This window comes from Aotus nancymaae, unplaced genomic scaffold (genome assembly GCF_030222135.1).
Source record: "Aotus nancymaae isolate 86718 unplaced genomic scaffold, 86718_ANA_hifiasm-v0.15.2.pri h1tg000002l, whole genome shotgun sequence".
Taxonomy (NCBI): Eukaryota; Metazoa; Chordata; class Mammalia; order Primates; family Aotidae; genus Aotus; species Aotus nancymaae.
The window spans coordinates 7,574,114-7,591,015 of NW_026988413.1; the positions used below are offsets into that span (position 1 = coordinate 7,574,114).

Consider the following 16,902-nt stretch of genomic DNA (forward strand, 5'->3'; position numbering starts at 1 on the left):
GCTTCCAACCCTTCATAACACTTCCAAGATAGAGTAACTGCAAAACACCTCTGCCCTGACGACAAATCTCAGAACAGGCCACACATTTCTCATCTACTTACTTTTCTTTCTGATCGGGGAATTTTGATGGATCTGCCTGTCTGGTTAGCTATGTCTAAGTATGGCATCCTTTCTGGATCCACCACCGTCTCAGCTGCTGTAACAAAACCAAAAGGACCTCTATTAACTCAATGTGAAACAGCTGTGACGATGACAACCTTAAAAGTGTTAGCCTGCTGAGGGGAAACCCCAGTGAGAGCTGTGACCACCATCTGTGTGAGTCAGTGCTGCCCCTAAGCATCTGCGTGGGTGACAAGCCCGCGGCTCTGTGTACCTCTCTTTGCCAGTATTTCTAGTCCTCTCTTGGTCCTCTCAATTTGTTTTTCTTTGAGTTCGGCCTCATTTTGCTCCTCTTCCTCTAACTGGAAGTTTTTCCTCATATCCTCTTCAGACTGTTTTAGTTCAAGCACCATTGCTTTTACGTTGTGAGTCACTCCTTGCTCTTCAAGGGTTTTCCCTATAAAAATCAGAATCACCTATTATTTTCAAAAGCCATTAAGCTTACCAGGTAATAGTCCATTTTCTATGTTAAGTGGAATTGTTTTTCTTTTTGAGACAAGGTCTCACTCTGTCACCCAGGCTGGAGGGCAGTGACACGATCATGGCTCACTGCAGCCTTCATTTCCTGGGCTCAAGCAATTCTCCCACCTCAGCCTCCCGAGTAGCTGGCACTAGAGGCCCATGCCACCAAACCCAGCTACTTTTTGTATTTTTCATAGTGATGAGGTCTCACTATGTGGCCCAGGCTTGTCTTGAACTCCTGGGCTCAAGCGATCCTTCCATCTCAGCCTCACAAAGTGCTGGGTTACAGACATGAGCCCTCGCTCCTGGACAAAATGGAATTCTTAAAGCTGCATACCAACACCCCACATAATTGGTAAAAATATGCTTAGATTTGGTTTTAACTATGACACTGTTAAGCAGTCCTGAAAATCAACTAGTGACAATAGACTCAACTAAATTCATCTTTTCTAATCTTCTTTATTCTCAGCCTAAGACCAGATCAAAGCAACAAATATTTGAGAATCTACTACAGGGAGACGTGTGCTAGACAATATAAATAAGAAAGTGAGAAAGTGTCACACACATTTCCTCCCCTCTAGCTGGAAAAATAATGAAGCCAATTCACAGCTACAAACAAGAAGCTGTACTGTAGTCTGCTGTCACGGTTAGAAGCAAAGACCAGCAGGGCGTGGTGGTTCACATCTGTAATCTCAGCACTTTGGGAGGTCGAGGCAGGTGGATTGCTTGAGCCTAGGAGTTCAAGACTAGCCTGGGCAACACAGTGAGACCCAGTCTCCACACACAAAAAATAAAACATTAGCCTGGCATGGTGGTGTGCACCTGAAGTCCTAGCTACTCACTGGGAGGCTGAGGTGGGAGTGCTTGCATCTGGGAGGCGGAGGCTGCAGTGAGCTGCAATCGCACTACCACACTCCAGCCAGGGTGACAGATAGAGACCCAATCAATGAATCAATCAATGCAAAGACCATGGGCTCCATCTGCCGTTTTAACTCTGTGGCCCTGAACAACTGCCTGTCTTCTAGGATTCCATTTCCTCATACATAAATCGGAAATAAAGGGCAGAAATCAGTGAAACAGAATGAAAGAAAACAGTAACAAAATCAAAAGCTGGCTCTATGAATAAATTAACCAAATACACAAATCTAACAAAAATAAGGTCAAAGATGAAAATAAAGTAAAAAAGGGTAAACACAGATGCAAACAGATTTAAAAATAACAAAATATCAGCTCAAAATCAGGGAAATGGGAGAAAAAAAGAAAAAAATAACAATAATATTATGAACTATAAACACAAATGTAAACATATTTCTGGAAAACTGTATCTTGATTTTTTTTCTTTTGAGAAATATGAAAATCTTTCTAACACTAACACACAAAATAAAGGTCCACCCGTGGTTAAGTCATCTTGATTTAAAAAAAAAAAGCCAAGGGTTGGCAGAGGTCACCAGATTTTAAGACTACAACAAAGCCACAGTAATAAACCACCACAGGTGAAGAGGAGGAGAGAAAGTACAGAAACAGGGCCCCAAAAAGGGTCACATCAATCAGCGGGGAAAGGACAGACTACTTAATGCATTATATAGAAAGAAAATAAAGGAGCCCTTAGCCTTTATCTAGAAAGGGGGACCCTGGACAGACCGAAGACCTCTTAGAGATTAAGCTAATAGTCAAGAAAACGTAGACTATCCTTGCAGCCCTGGGGTTAGGAAAAGAACTTCAACAAAACACAAGCCATAGGCATGGATTTGATGACATCCGAATCAAGGATTTCTGTCTAATAAAGGACACCACAAACAGAATTAACAGAGGGATGAGACAACAGTGAAAAGATACCCATGACATCTAAACTAGACGATGGGAAATTGCTAGAGATGACGCTGGAAAGGAAGGCCAGGGTCAGCTATGAAGGGCTATCTTGAATCAAGCTAAGAAATGTGAACTGAATTCTCGAGGCCACAGGAACGCACCGAAAGCCAGTGGGGCGCCACTGCTTGTATGGAAACCCTGTAATGGCTAACTGGTCTCCCCAAGTCAATGCACGCCTCCTTCAAATACCTTCCCCTACTGCGTGACCTTTATAAAACACAAACAGAATTGTGTACCACTCCCCAGCACAGATGTCTTCCTATTTCTCTTAGGAGAAATGGACTAACACTGAGTAAGGTCATCTAGTTTCTCATTTCCCGACAGCTGTGCCACTGACATCTTGGGCTGGGCAAGTCTTTGTCGTAGGGCCTGCTCCGGGCACTGCATGAGCAGCAGCATCCCCAGCCTCTACCCACTGACTGACAGCAGCACAACCTCCCCATCACCAAGTTACAATCACCAAAACTGTCTCCAGACAATGCCAAATGTCTCCTGGGTGTTCACAGTGTGGCCTCTGCCTGCCCCTCCATCCTTAAAAAGCACTCCCCGCCCCCTCACTTTCTACACGCAGCCACACTGAAACTTCCTCAGTTCCTCAAATTCACACCGTAGTGCTCTGACATGAGGCTGTCAGCCTGGGACACACGCCACCATGGCCTCCCCAAATTCTTCTCCCTCGAGAAGAATTTGCTGGAACTGGCAACTTACACTCAGCACACCTCACCCTCCATTCTGTAACATTTAATCTAAGCTGTAATGAATGTCTTTCTTACCACTATCATAGAGCAGACAATAAATATTTATTGGAAAAGCTATTTTCTGCTTAACTTCTAAATCAGTTGTGGATTATAAATGGAATAAAGGTACAAATTTTTGAAGAGTGAGAAAAAAAGGGGAGTCATTTCTCTATCAGGTTCATTGAAAAATTATGCCTACTTTGCCATACATACCTAGTTGTAGTTGCTTCTTATTTATGACAATTTTGATGTAATTTTCTTGAAATCCAAAGGTTTCAGCTATTCTGTAAAATTAAGACCAGTGAAAACTGTAGGAAAACAAAATTGTCATTTATTATCCACTAAAAAGACTTTAGCCTGGCCCGATGGCTCACGCCTGTAATCCCAACACTTTGAGAGGCCAAGGTGGAAGGATAGCTTGAGCCCAGGAATTCAAGACCAGCCTGGGCAACACAGAGAGATCCTACCTAAAAAAAATTTTTTTAACATTAGCCAGGCCTAGTAGCCTGTGCCTGTGGTCCTAGCTGCTGGGGAGGCTTGGGTAGGAGGATCGCTTGAACCCAGGAGTCTGAGGTTGCAATGAGCTATATTCATGCCACTGTGCTCTAGACTGGGTGACAAAGCAAGATCCTGTCTCTAAAAAATAAATATTTTTAAAAAGAAGGCTTTAATCATGATAGCTATTTTATACATTTTATCAGAAACACCTGGGATTTCAACTGACTGACTCACAACCATCACAATAAAGCCATCTTACTAGTAGCTGGCTATGTGAAACTGTAGGAAACAAGGTCCTTTGAAAGTCTCTGTTTTCCTACTTGTTCCCGCAGGCAAGGGAGACCACAGTGTCGCAGCTCCACGTCAACAGGAAGCCCTAGCTGCACATCAGGAGAAAATCCACCCCCTAGGCCTTCTGTGGTCCCCTTGGAGGAGCCCACAACAGGGGGGCTGATCCACAGGGTCTTCTACGCATGTGTGTTAAATACCACTTCCCGAACCCACCCCTAACAGCCCTGATGTAGACCAAAGAAGGAAATGAGAAACATTAGCTGAAGAAATACACCAGCTAGCTAGCCCTGGAGTGCTCCAAACACCATTTTAAAACATACGAGGAGATGAAATAACCGACCAGATCTCAAAGTTAGGATTTCACTAGTATGTGCAGATGTGTGTGTGTGTGTGTGTGTGTGTGTGTGTGTGTGTGTTTTACAGATGGGCCAACAGCCTGAAATCAGATAAAACACTGCACTGAAGGTCATAGCAAGCTATTAGTGCACTAGGGAAAATAATAGTAATTCAAAACTAATGAGCTAGTGACTATCAGGTGTCCCCTGTTTGTATCACTCATTTATTCATTCAAACATGCACCGAGTGTCTCCCATGTGATAGGCACAGAGTTCCCACTGCTCGGAAGTTACACTAGGAAATAGTGTTTGCAAGTCCTGAGTCCTCACTTTGCCACTTACCCACCAGTGTTAGCTCTAATAAGTTCTTCAACCTCAAAGCCTCCGTTTTCTCTTCTATAAAATGAGGATAATACCTGCCCTACCTATCGCAGCAGGACACTCACAGAGGATCAAATGAGCTGATGTAAAAAGGCCCAGAGCATCCAGGACACAGAGCACACAGATACTTACTTAGACCTCAGTTCTCTGCCAGTGATGTGCAATCGGGTCTCCAACAAGTTTTTCCTATCCTGTTAAAAATAAGACAAATAAAGTAAAATGTACTTGAATTTAACACACTTTGGAGCGATTACCCTGTGAAATCAGAAAAGCTGACAGGAGAGGATACAACCTTAGCTCACTGTTAAAACTAAAACGCTGCCTGCCTAGAAGCCTACTGAACATAACTCAGCACAGGCTGACCCTGTGACTTGCACGTCCTCGAGGGGGCAGCAGTGTGGCACCACCAGGCAGGGCTGCTTAGAGAGGCTGGTCTCACATGGCTGGCCACCTTTAAAATTCCAGAACATTCCCACCATCCCTCAAAGAAACACTATGCCCTGCACCCCATTCCTTCCCCTTTGCTCCCCAGCCCCTGGCAACCACAAATCTATTTGCTGCTGCTACAGATCTGCCTATTCCAGACAGTTCACGTAAATGGGATCGGGCAGTACGGCCTTTTATGTCTGGCTTCTTCCCTAAGCATCATGTTTTCAGGCTCATCCACGCTGCAGATGCATTGGCACTTGATTCCTTTGTGTTGTAAATAGCTTCCATCTTATGAGTAGACCACATTTATCTATCCATTCATCTGTTGATGGACATTTGGACTACTTCCATCCCTCAGCTACCGAATAGTGCTGCTATGACCATTCATGCATGAGCTTTTACATATTAATATATACTCTTATTTCTTCGAAGAGTACTGGCACTGATCAGTCCCAAGAGGCTCTGGGTGCCTTCTCAGTGACATTTCTAGATGTGAACTACTTGGCCATGGCAATGAGAGGTGACCCCACCCAGATGTCCTCGGCCCTACCTGAGCACCCAACAGACTGCCCTCTGACCTCCACCGGAACAGGAAAAGGATGAAGCCCTCAGTGATGTGTCCTCCTGCACAGGGTTCTAGGAAACTTGGGAGTCCTTAATTCCCCTTCTTTCTAAACGTTCACACTCTAGAAAGGGTCAGAATGTGACAAACAGCTCTGTGGCATTTTAGAGGTCCAAGAGGGTCTCTAAAAGCCTACCTTGGGAATGTTCCAGTTTAAGAATTTGTAACATTAACTTTCAAGTTGATATATTTTCAATATGTAAAGTAACTTAAAAGAATTCTAACTTTGGATTTTAACTTTCCAAAAAATAACAATGTATTTGATCACATCACTAACCAGACATTAGTACCTACTCAAATTTAGGGATATTACTCACTTTTCTTAGTCTTGGTGGTAAAAACACCTCGATTGTAGCAATTCCTGTTGTTCTATAATTTTCATTTCCTGTTCCACGCTCAATTGCCTTGCAACGTATTTCTTCTATTATCTTTTCTACTTCATTTTCACAGCACTCTAGTTTGTCAGAGTACTTCTTAGCAAGGTCCTATCAAGAAAAATCAGAAAATGTAATATTGACTTAAACAGAAAAGGCAAAATATAGAAAAGAGCATGAAAGACTCTAAGGCCATCAACTCTGATGAGTGGAGGTTGCCCCGTTACACTGCAGTCCACACTGTGGCTTGACATCTTGAGAGGTGTGGCATTTAGAGAGGATCCAGGGAAAAATGAAAACATTTATTTGAGGACAGGCACAGTGGCGCATGCCTGTAATCCCAGCACTTTGGGAGGCCAAGGTGGGTGGATCACTTGAGGTCAGGAGTTTGAGACCAGCCTGGCCAACATGGTGAAACCCTGTAACTACTAAAATACAAAAATTAGCTAGGCGTGGTGGCACGTGCTTGTAGTCCCAGCTACTCAGGATGCTGAGGTAGGAGAATCACTTGAACCCAGGAGGCAGAGGTTGCAGTGAGCCCAGATGGCGCCACTGCACTCCAGCCTGGGTGACAGAGCGAGACTCCATCTCAAACAAAACAAAACAAAACATTTATTTGATAAATGTTTTTTACCTACAAATAGTAACAACAACAACAACAAAAGAGTCTCAACAGAAAAAGTAAAAATAACCGAGAATCTTCTGGGGGACAAGAAGGGTGGGCTACGACTTACGTTACTGCAATCTATTAAGAAAGTATTTTAAGGAATAGTGAACTGTTCAACTCCGCTGGAGGGAAAAACATGAAAAAAAAAAAAAGAAAATATTCTAATTTTTCAAACTTGTGAGAACAAATCAGGTTGAACTTAATTTTCTTAATGAAAAACTGTGAATCACAGATACTAGTTGTAAAATTATTTGTCAGGGAGAGCTTTAGAAATGGGAAAAAAATTAAGATCGGGCGCAGTGGCTCATGCCTGTAATCCCAGCACTTTGGGAGGCTGAGGTGGGTGGATCACGAGGTCAAGAGATCTAGACCATCCTGGCCAACACGGTGAAACCCTGTCTCTACTAAAAATACAAAAAAATTAGCCGGGCGTGGTGGCACACGCCTGTGGTCCCAGCTACTTGGGAGGTTGAGGCAGAAGAATCGCTTGAACCCAGGAGGAGGAGATTGCAATGACACGAGATGGGAAAAAAATTAGATTTAGGGGGCCTCAAGAAAGGATGTGAACCAGTTATTACTGAAGGCAAAGTTATTATGTTTCCTTCCCCAAAACAATACGATTAGTATCTCTAATCCAAAAATCTGAAATCTCCAAAATTTTGAATTCAATTTTGAATCTGAAGATTTTGAATCTGAAGATGCTCAAAGGAAATGCATGCTGAAGTATTCTGAATTTTGAATTTTCACATTAGGATGCTCAACTAGTAGGTATAATGCAAACATTCCAAAATCCAAAACATTTCCAGTCCCAAATATTTCAGATAAGGGATACTCCTCTCAATCTGTATTTGTATTTGAGGTTTAATGTTTCATCAAACATCTCATAAAACAGTAAATGCTTCAAAAATCCCTAAAGGTCAAGGTTTCATTAAATTCATGATGCAATACCATACAGTAACTAAAAATTATGGTGTAAGCATAAATTTATGACAGAATAGATGTTGATGATATATGTGAAGTTGGAAAACTTTATAGATATGAGCAAAGGTTGGGCGCAGTGGCTCATACCTGTAATTCCAGCACTTTGGAAGCCAAGGCGAGAGGACTGCTCAAGCCCAGGAGTTTAAGACCAACCTGGGCAAACAAAGTGAGAACCCATCGCTACAAAAAATAAAAATATATTAGCCAGGCATGGTGACATGCGCCTGAAGTCCCAGCTACTCCCGAGGCTGGGGTGGGAAGATCACTTGAGCCTGGGAGTTCGAGGCTGCAGTGAACTATGATCATGCCATTGTACTCCAGCCTAGGCAACAGATCAAGACCTTCTTGTCTCTAAAAAAAAAAAAGAAAAAAAAAAGTAATATAAACCTATAGATCCTTTTTTTCTTTTAGAGATGGGGTCTCACCCAGCAATCCCATTACTGGCTATATACCCAAAGGATTATAAATCATTCTGTTATAAAGACACATGTACACGTATGTTTATTGTGGCACTGTTCACAATAGCAAAGCCTTGGAACCAACCCAAATGCCCACCAATGATAGACTGGATAAAGAAAATGTGGCACATATACACCATGGAATACTATGCATCCAAAAAAAGGATGAGTTCATGTCCTTTGCAGGGACACGGATAAAGCTGGAAACCATCATTCTCAGCAAACTGACACAAGAACAGAAAACCAAACACTGCATGTTCTCACTCATAAGTGGGTGTTGAACAATGAGAACACACAGACACAGGGAGAGGAACATCACACACCGGGGCCTGGGGGTTGGGGGCTAGGGAGGAATAGCAGCGGGTGGGGAGATTGGGGAGGGATAGCATTAGGAGAAATACCTAAAGTATAATTTAAAAATATATAAATAAATTTAAAAAAAAAGAGAGAGATGGGGTTGCCCAGGCTGGAGTGCAGTGGTATTCGCAGGTGCGACCATAGCATACTACAGTCTCCAGCTCCTGGGTTCAAGTGATCCTCCTGCCTTAGCCTCCTGAGTACCTGGGACTACAGGCATGCACTACTGTGTCCAGCAATACTGTTTTTTATAGTGCTTTTAAAATAGTTACATAGGAAAATAGGAAGAATATACCTATATTAATGGTGTTTAACGTATTTTAAAAATACATTCTTTATATTTTTGTATTTAATTATATACATACTTTTTTAAACCTAGTACATTATAAATACTTTAAAAAAAACTTTCTATAATTTTTTAGAAAACCTAACTAGCGAGGATGTCTTTCTTCCCCTTGTCACCAGCCAGTTCTGACACCAATTGGAAGTCATATGATTCAATTCTGACGCTAACTACCCAGAGTCAGTGTTACACTCCACAGGTTTAAGGGCTCAGTCCACAAAAAAGCCCTAACTTCAGGCACCACTTACCAAGTAGCTGGTCCCCAGGTTACCCATACTTTTGTCCGACGTAGCTACAAAGTCGAGGGTTCACACAAGCACCCCCTTCAGGTTCCATGATTTGTTAGAACAACTCGCAGAACTCCGGAAAATGCTATACTTACTAATATAGTTCATTATAAAGGACACAAATGACCATTCATATGAAGAGGTACTAAGGCAAGGTCTGGAAGGGTCCTAGGCACAGCAGCCTCTGTCCCATGGAGTTGGGGTGTACATCCCTGACATGTGGATGTGTCCACCAATTTGGAAGCTACCCGAAATCTGTCATTTAGGGGTTTGTATGAAGTTTCATTATGTAGGCCTGATTGATTAAATCACTGGCCATTTGTATTAGTGATCAGCTCAATCTCCCCTGCTCAGAGGTTGGAGAGTAGAATTGAAAGTTTCAAGTGTCTGTTCAAGGCTTGGCACTTTTGGTGACCAGCCCCATCCTGAAGCTATCTAGGGGCAACCAAGCCACATCAGAACAAAGGTTGTTCCCATCATGCTTGCCACTCAGGAAATCCCAAGAGTGTTGGCTCTGCCAGGACAGGGACAAAGATCAAATATCTTTCCTAGTATGCCACACCTAGTTTCTGAACCAAGAGACTGTAACAAGTAAATTCAGAAGCAAGGTCAGAAAGTGGGTTGCAAAGAAAAAGTGAGGCCTGTCTGGAACAGAAGAAATAGAAGAACTAAGACCCTAATATAGTTTGTCACCTCCCAAGCACATCATTATGTCACAACAGAGAGCAATTTAATGCCTCGTGACAATCCTTAGCCCCTGATAAATGTTACATCATGTTCAGGATACTCAGACCGAGAGCAGAGAAGTACATGCTAGGAAATTCCAGTATGAGAGATTTCTGGCAAAAGTAAGATTTCCAGCAAAAATGAGCAATGTTTCTCTGGTTAGAGAAGCAAGCGGACTTCAGTTTCTAGAAACATCACTTACATACAATACCATTTGTGATGATGCCATTAAAAAAACTGAGATACAACTGTTAGAAAAAACCTATTTTGGAAAAATGAACAGTGATAGTAATAGCATCCAAAAACCTGGGGGAAAGGATCAATTGTTTTATAGCAGATGATGACAGCAAGGAGGGCTGAGAATGAACCAAGACACTGCCACTCTGAACACACAATGCAATAACTTATTGGCACCAATACTGTTGCATCAACAGGTCAAAATTAGTTTCAGATGAATAATGTTATGTAATGCAGTGATGATATTAAAAATAATACACGCCTAAAAAAGCAGATAACATCCTCATGTGAATAAAATATTAGTAAACAAAAATAAGGACAGCAATTCCTAGTAAAAAGTGGGTACCAGCTGGGCGCGGTGGCTCATGCCTGTAATCCCAGCACTTTGGGAGGCCAAGGTGGGTAGATCACAAGGTCAGGAGTTCAAGAACAGCCTGACCAACATGGTAAAACCCTGTTTCTTCTAAAAATACAAACATTAGCTGGGCATGGTGGCGCATGCCTGTAATCCCAGCTACTCAGGAGGCTGAGGCAGGAGAATTGCTTGAACTGGGACCTGGGAGGCGGAGGTTACAGTGAGCTGAGATCCCACCACTGCCTAAGCTACACAGTGAGACTCTGTCTCAAAAAAAAAAAAAAAAAAAAAAAGTGGGTACCCACTCACCACTAATGTTCTTGGTTATGCTGAAAGTCTGTATGGTCATGCTTGACAATTTCCAGTCACTTCAGAATCTTATTTACCAAAGAGATTTATAATGCTGCTAATTATTGATGTCTTAAAAGATAAATACCTTTAATGCCAAACCAACTTTTTTATTTTCATCTGTATATGGAGGTTTCCAAAGTTGAATCCTGTCTTCCCTTAAAAACTGGGTCAGTTTTGCTTGAAGATACTTCTTTTGTGCCATCCTTGAAAGCAAAACAATACATTAATAAAACTCCACGCCACATTTTAAAATGTTGTATAACTTACCTATGAGGTAAGGTGTTTTGTTGGGTAAGCAGAGCTCCCTTCCTCTCTCATTAAATCTAAATTACTATGGCTTAAACAAGCTCCAGACTTCTCTAAAAATTATATTAATATATACATTCAATTATATATGTTACATATACAAAATATGTATTTCAAAGTTGCTAATATGTAGCAACGATTATTACACTTTTCTATTTCTTAACCTGCTATTCTCTTATCTAAGAGAAAAGAGAAAAAACAGGAAAGATGGCTCTCTCAAGTAGCAAACTTTTTTTTTTTTTTTTTTGAGACAGAGTCTCGCTCTGTCGCCCAGGCCGGAGTGCAGTGGGGTGATCTTGGCTCACTGCAACCTCCGCCTCCTGGGTTCAAGCAATTCTCCTGCCTCCAAGCAATTCTCCTGCCTCAGCCTCCCTAGTAGCTGGGATTACAGTCACATGCTACCACACCCAGCTACTTTTTGTATTTTTAGTAAAGATGGGGTTTCACCATGTTGGCCAGTCTGGGGTAGAATTCCTGACCTCAAGTGATCCACCCGCCTCAGCCTCTCAAAGTGCTGGGATTACAGGCATGAGCTCGTAATTCTCTCATACTTCGGCTAGTTTAACATAAAACAAAAGGCCAACAACCCCGGTAGTTAAATATAAAGAAAAGTTTGCTTGAACTGTAAACTATCAATAATAAATATTTTCAGACAGGCGTGGTGGCTCAGGCCTGTAATCCTAGCGTTTCGGGAGGCCGAGGCAGGTGGATCTCTTGCAGTCAGGAGTTCGAGACCAGCCTGGCCAACATGGTGAAACCCCGTCTCTACTAAAAAAAATACAAAAACTTAGCCGGGTGTGGTGGCAGGTGCCTGAGGCAGAAGAATCGCTTGAATCCGGGAGGCAGAGGCTGTAGTGAGCCACAATCACACCACTGCACTCCAGCCTGGGCAACAGAGTGAGACTCTGTCTCAAAATAATAAAAATAAATATATAAATATTTTCTACATCAGAATTTTTTAAATTAAAAAGATTACAATACTAGAAAAACTTTTCCTATTTTCTGATTAACAGCCTAACAGCACATCTGCTATTCAGATCTAACACTGATCAGATCATTTCACAGCTGAGAAAACCAGGGCCCTGAGTTTGTACAACGACTCAGGCAAAGATACAAAATTAGGCGGCATCATAACTAGCATAACTTCCACCCACAACACTGGACGCTGAACTTTCATCATGGAGTCCCTTGCTGCTTGTCTGTTCCATGTATGTAACTTCTCTCTCCCAGAGAAGCACATGCCCGATAGAGCTGTCTACTCATCCCTAGCACAGCAATTCAAAGGTGCACGTGAGGCGGCGGAGATGCGAGGCAGCTGGCAGGTACAGCGCTTTAAGGTCTGCCAAATCAGACAAGCAGTAAGTACAGAAAAATGTTATTATCACCTGAATGATGAAGACAAGTTCTAGAGAGTCAAAAAAATATGAGTAACTATTACTGAGATAAATAAATTTCTTTTTTCTGTTGAAGGCCAGTATTCCACATCCTCCCAAACCCAATTCACACAACTCTGAAATCAAGTTTGGTGGCTTCGGTGTATTTCATAAACAAGTATTTATTATTATTATTTTAATTATTTTTTTTTCTTTTGGCCAGCACAAGGCGCTAAACAAATATTCTTTAAATAGAAGTTCAAATCTATTTTATGTTAGTGCGGGGACAAGAATTAGGTTAATCAGGACAGGGAGGAGAAAAGAGGAAGGAATAAGAACAGACAAGGAGGTGCTGCGTAGATCCTAGGGGACCCACGAGAGAATCCTCGATTTTCCAGCACTGACAAACTGCTTATCACAGCAAAGCATTTGAGCACTTAGAGCGTTGGCTTTTTGAATACAAGTTGTGGGTAACCCCCCATATAGGCACCGAGGAATGAGAGCTAAGCAGAACCCTGGCACAGTTAGAGCTTGAAGAGTATCTCAGTTTATAGTGTTACTACTCAGCTATTTCCTTTTATATAATCATATATTAGTTTATAGAATTAGGGCCTGAAGAATTCCTTTACATAACCCTCTATATATAATCATATAATAGTTGATAGTATGAGTGCCTAAAGAATATTTCCCTACATATATATATATATAACTATATCTTAGTTCATAATCAGAGGAATGCCTAGAGTGGACACAGTACAGAGCATGAATTAAGGAATAAGCAGTTTATAATCGGAGGAATGTTTAGAGCAGACACAGTGCAGATCATGATTTAAGGGAAAAACGGTTATACCAGGACAAGAATCCATGGCCCAGGTGGCAGCATTCAGTATCGTAAAGATACCCGCTGTATGGCAGGCTTGGGGCAAGAGCCACTCCTCCTGATAAAGGAGTTGTAGGACCTTGCTCCAGTTCTTGTGGAAGGATGCCCTCAGAACAGCAATCCACCTTGGTGACTGTGAACTTTATCAGCTCTTGCTACTGTGCTGCTTGAAAAACATCTTCCCATAGAACTCACTGGAAGCTGCCAGAAGGTGGCGGTAACCCTGACGGCTGTCACTGCTATGTGACTTAAAACATCCCCCTATAAATCTTCTTAGAAGTAGTTTGCCCATAGATAGAAGTATTGCACACTGCACCCTCTTCACTGTGCACGGCCCACCTTTAAGCCTTGGTAACCTAATGGGGGTGGATCCCTTACTGCACACGGCCCTTGCCTTCATGGGAATGGGCCCCTTGCTGCGCACTGCCCACCTCCTAGCCTAGGTGACCTAATGGGGGTGGACCCCATGTTTTATCACTCACGACCCTATCACTTATCCTTAAAGATGATTTCACTCACTGCCCTGCCCCCTAACCTATACACAATAAATACTCACGCTTCTGGACGTTTGGGGCCTCTCCTGACTCCGCTCATAGGTGGCGTGGCCCTCTGAGCCCAGCTGCGTTTTCCTTCTACCTCTGTGCCCTATCTCTTTATTTCTCGGATCCTGCGCCTCAGCACAGCATAAGGCACACCCCGCGACCCTGTGGGGCCTTCAGCCCTACACAAGTAACTTAAAAGACTACTTTACATACCATACTCATGAATCTTTAGAAATTCTGAATAAAATATCACAGCAATCCCACTGTCCCCCACTGGGGGAGAGTAATATCACAGGCTGTTTACGGAGCCAAGCAGTTTGAAAGGCTGAAGCTGTCCTCAAAGAGGTCTTTCAAGCCACCACTTGACAGAAGGATGAAGGGGTGTCACAAACCTAGTTCGTGTCAGACACTCCAGGGAGCAAACTACAGTTCCAGGGTCTATACCGCATACAATTTAACGTTAAAAAAAAAAAAAATGTAGGCTGGGTGCCATGGCTCACGCCTGTAATCCCAGCACTCTGGGAGGCTGAGGAGGGTGGATCACCTGAGGTAAGAAGTTTGAGACCATCCTGGCCAACATGGTGAAACACCGTCTCTACTAATAAAAAAAAAAATTAGCTGGACATGGTGGCGCGTGCCTGTAATCCCAGCTACTCAGGAGGCTGAGGCAGGAGAATTGCCTGAACCCAGGAGGCGGAGGTTGCAGTGAGCCGAGATCGCGTCATTGCACTCCAGCCTGGGTAACGAGAGCGAAACTCTGTCTCAAAAAAAAAAAAAAAAAAAAAAAAAAAAAAATTAAACCACTGTCTTAAAACTTCATTTACAGACACCAGAATAAATGGTGACATATTTTAAGTCAAGTTTAATAGTTTTTAATTTTAACTGAAATGAGAACTGAAAAAGTTTTATGCAAGCCATACAATGTTCCACATTATAACCAAGAAAAGACGAAACTCATTAATATCACTCCGCACTCCGAACAGAAAGTGAAACGTAACAATCCTTTAAAAATGCCACTTTCACTTTTGTAATGAACTGGTCAACGCTAATCTTTAGCAAGAGCTTTTCAACTATACATTATATATCGTTGAAACATAACTATATCTAGTCAAGACATTCATTTTTTTCAAGACATTCATTTGTAGGACAATGAAAGATTCTTGATTAAAAATAAAAGGGAAGGAGATGGGAATTACAGAATCAGGTCGTTAAGGTTCGAGAAAATCAAATGTCATTAAATAGCAAAGAAAATCTGGCTTTGATTGCAAATAAATCCCAAATGGTATACTCGGAGTAAGTGTTACGATTCAAGCATCTTATTTCGCTAATTTTTATACACATATTTATTGCTTTCTCTCCCCAAACCAATACACTCAATCTTTTTTTAAATACCCCACATCTCTGCCTAACTCAGCACAAACCAAAGGTTCCCGAACGGCCAGCGCGTCCGGAAGCCCGGCCCGCCGCTCCCGGCCCCGGCTCTGGCCCCGGCTCTGGCCCCAGCCCGGCTCCGCGCAGGGCCGCTCACCCCTACACCGCGGCCGCTCCACGCCAGCCAATAGAGGTGCCCAGTCGTGCCGGGAACCGGGACAACGAGCAGCGCCGTTGAGGCCGAGGTCGGGGACACTCGGCTGCCGGGTCCTCACCTGCGTCGCGCCCCGCCCGCCGCGACCAGCAAAGTGCCCGGATGCAGCAGCGGCCGCTGTTTGTTTTTATTCCGGGTGAGCCCGCCCCAGCCCCCGCCCCCGCCCCCGCCCCCGCCGCCGCCACTTGGAAGGAGAGTTGTGGGCGGGGCCAAGGCGAAGCCAGCGGTGGGCGGAGATACTGTTGTGTGGGCGTGGTTAACGCGGGGCGGGGCTAAGTGGAGGCGGGGTTGGGCGAGGACCAGACCTTGCTGGACTAAGACCTGGAAGGTGATGTTGGACGCTAACCCAGGCTCAGGCTTCCAGGACCTCCCGCCCTGACCTAGCCCGCTATCAAGAGGAAATGGATCGTGGCTTTGTTGGGGGGGAGGGTCGGGACCGTCCCACCCCGCATCTCATCCCTCAGCCTAGGCTGGAGAGTCAACTCCCTCCCTAAACCAGCGGCTTTTCACCCTGCCCTCCACAATCCCACCAGGGGCTTCCTGGTGGGATTGTGGAGGGCAGGGTGAAATTAGGCTGCTTCCTGGGAATTCCCTCCCCCATGCTGTCCACGGCCACTAGGAACCACAAGACCTAGGGAGCTCTGCCTACTTCCAAGGCCCTCTGCCCAAGGCTGTAGTCAACAGTGAGGGTTCTATTTTACTATCAATTACTGTTATTAATCTCTTACTGTGCCTAATAAACTTTATCGAAGGTATGTATAGGAAAAATGTAGTATATATATAGGGTGCAGTACTATCTGAGGTTTCAGGCATCTGCTGTGGATCTTGGGACATGCCACCTGTGTGTGGATGAGAGGGGACTGCTGTAACCTTGCAGTGACCAATCTGCTTTCCGTTCCGTTTCTGCTTTTTCCAGTCCTTTTCTACCTATAAAGCCCACCTCCTCTGCCCAGCTCACTGGAGCACCATCTCTAAATTTTTAGAGAAGATGCCATCCCGATTCATGAATCAATAAAAGCCAGTAGATCTTTAAACTAAACTTGTGGTAATTTTGACTTCTGACAAAGGGATATTAAATAACTGTATAACCACACCAGACCAATCTGATTCAACTTTTATATATCCAAGTTGTGAGCTGTTTTTCAGTTGCATAGACTCCCAGATGGAAGATCTTGCTCGTAACCCGAGGATGTCCAGATGAACCAAGCATGCAACCAGGAGCAGAACCTCAGTGCTCAGATCAAAGCAGGGAGTGAATTAAGAAATGGGCACTGTATGGTGAGATCCAGAATGTTAA

The 16,902-nt window shown here is 43.4% G+C and overlaps 1 protein-coding gene across 3 annotated transcripts in view; it reads right to left on the reverse strand.

Annotated features, from left to right (window-relative positions):
* Positions 1-15,743, reverse strand: part of NUB1 (negative regulator of ubiquitin like proteins 1) — a 37,372-nt gene extending 21,629 nt beyond the window's left edge. Inside the window, exons 1-7 of one of the 3 annotated variants that reach the window (XM_021665225.2) lie at positions 15,667-15,743; positions 11,005-11,122; positions 6,101-6,268; positions 4,865-4,923; positions 3,441-3,511; positions 374-556; positions 102-196 (exon numbers count right to left, since the gene is read on the reverse strand). In XM_021665225.2, coding sequence (XP_021520900.2) covers positions 102-196; positions 374-556; positions 3,441-3,511; positions 4,865-4,923; positions 6,101-6,268; positions 11,005-11,121 — 693 coding nt within the window. In that variant the 5' untranslated portion in view covers position 11,122; positions 15,667-15,743. The other 2 variants (XM_021665226.2, XM_021665224.2) reach the window with 2 other exon arrangements.
* Positions 15,744-16,902: the final 1,159 nt, after the last annotated feature.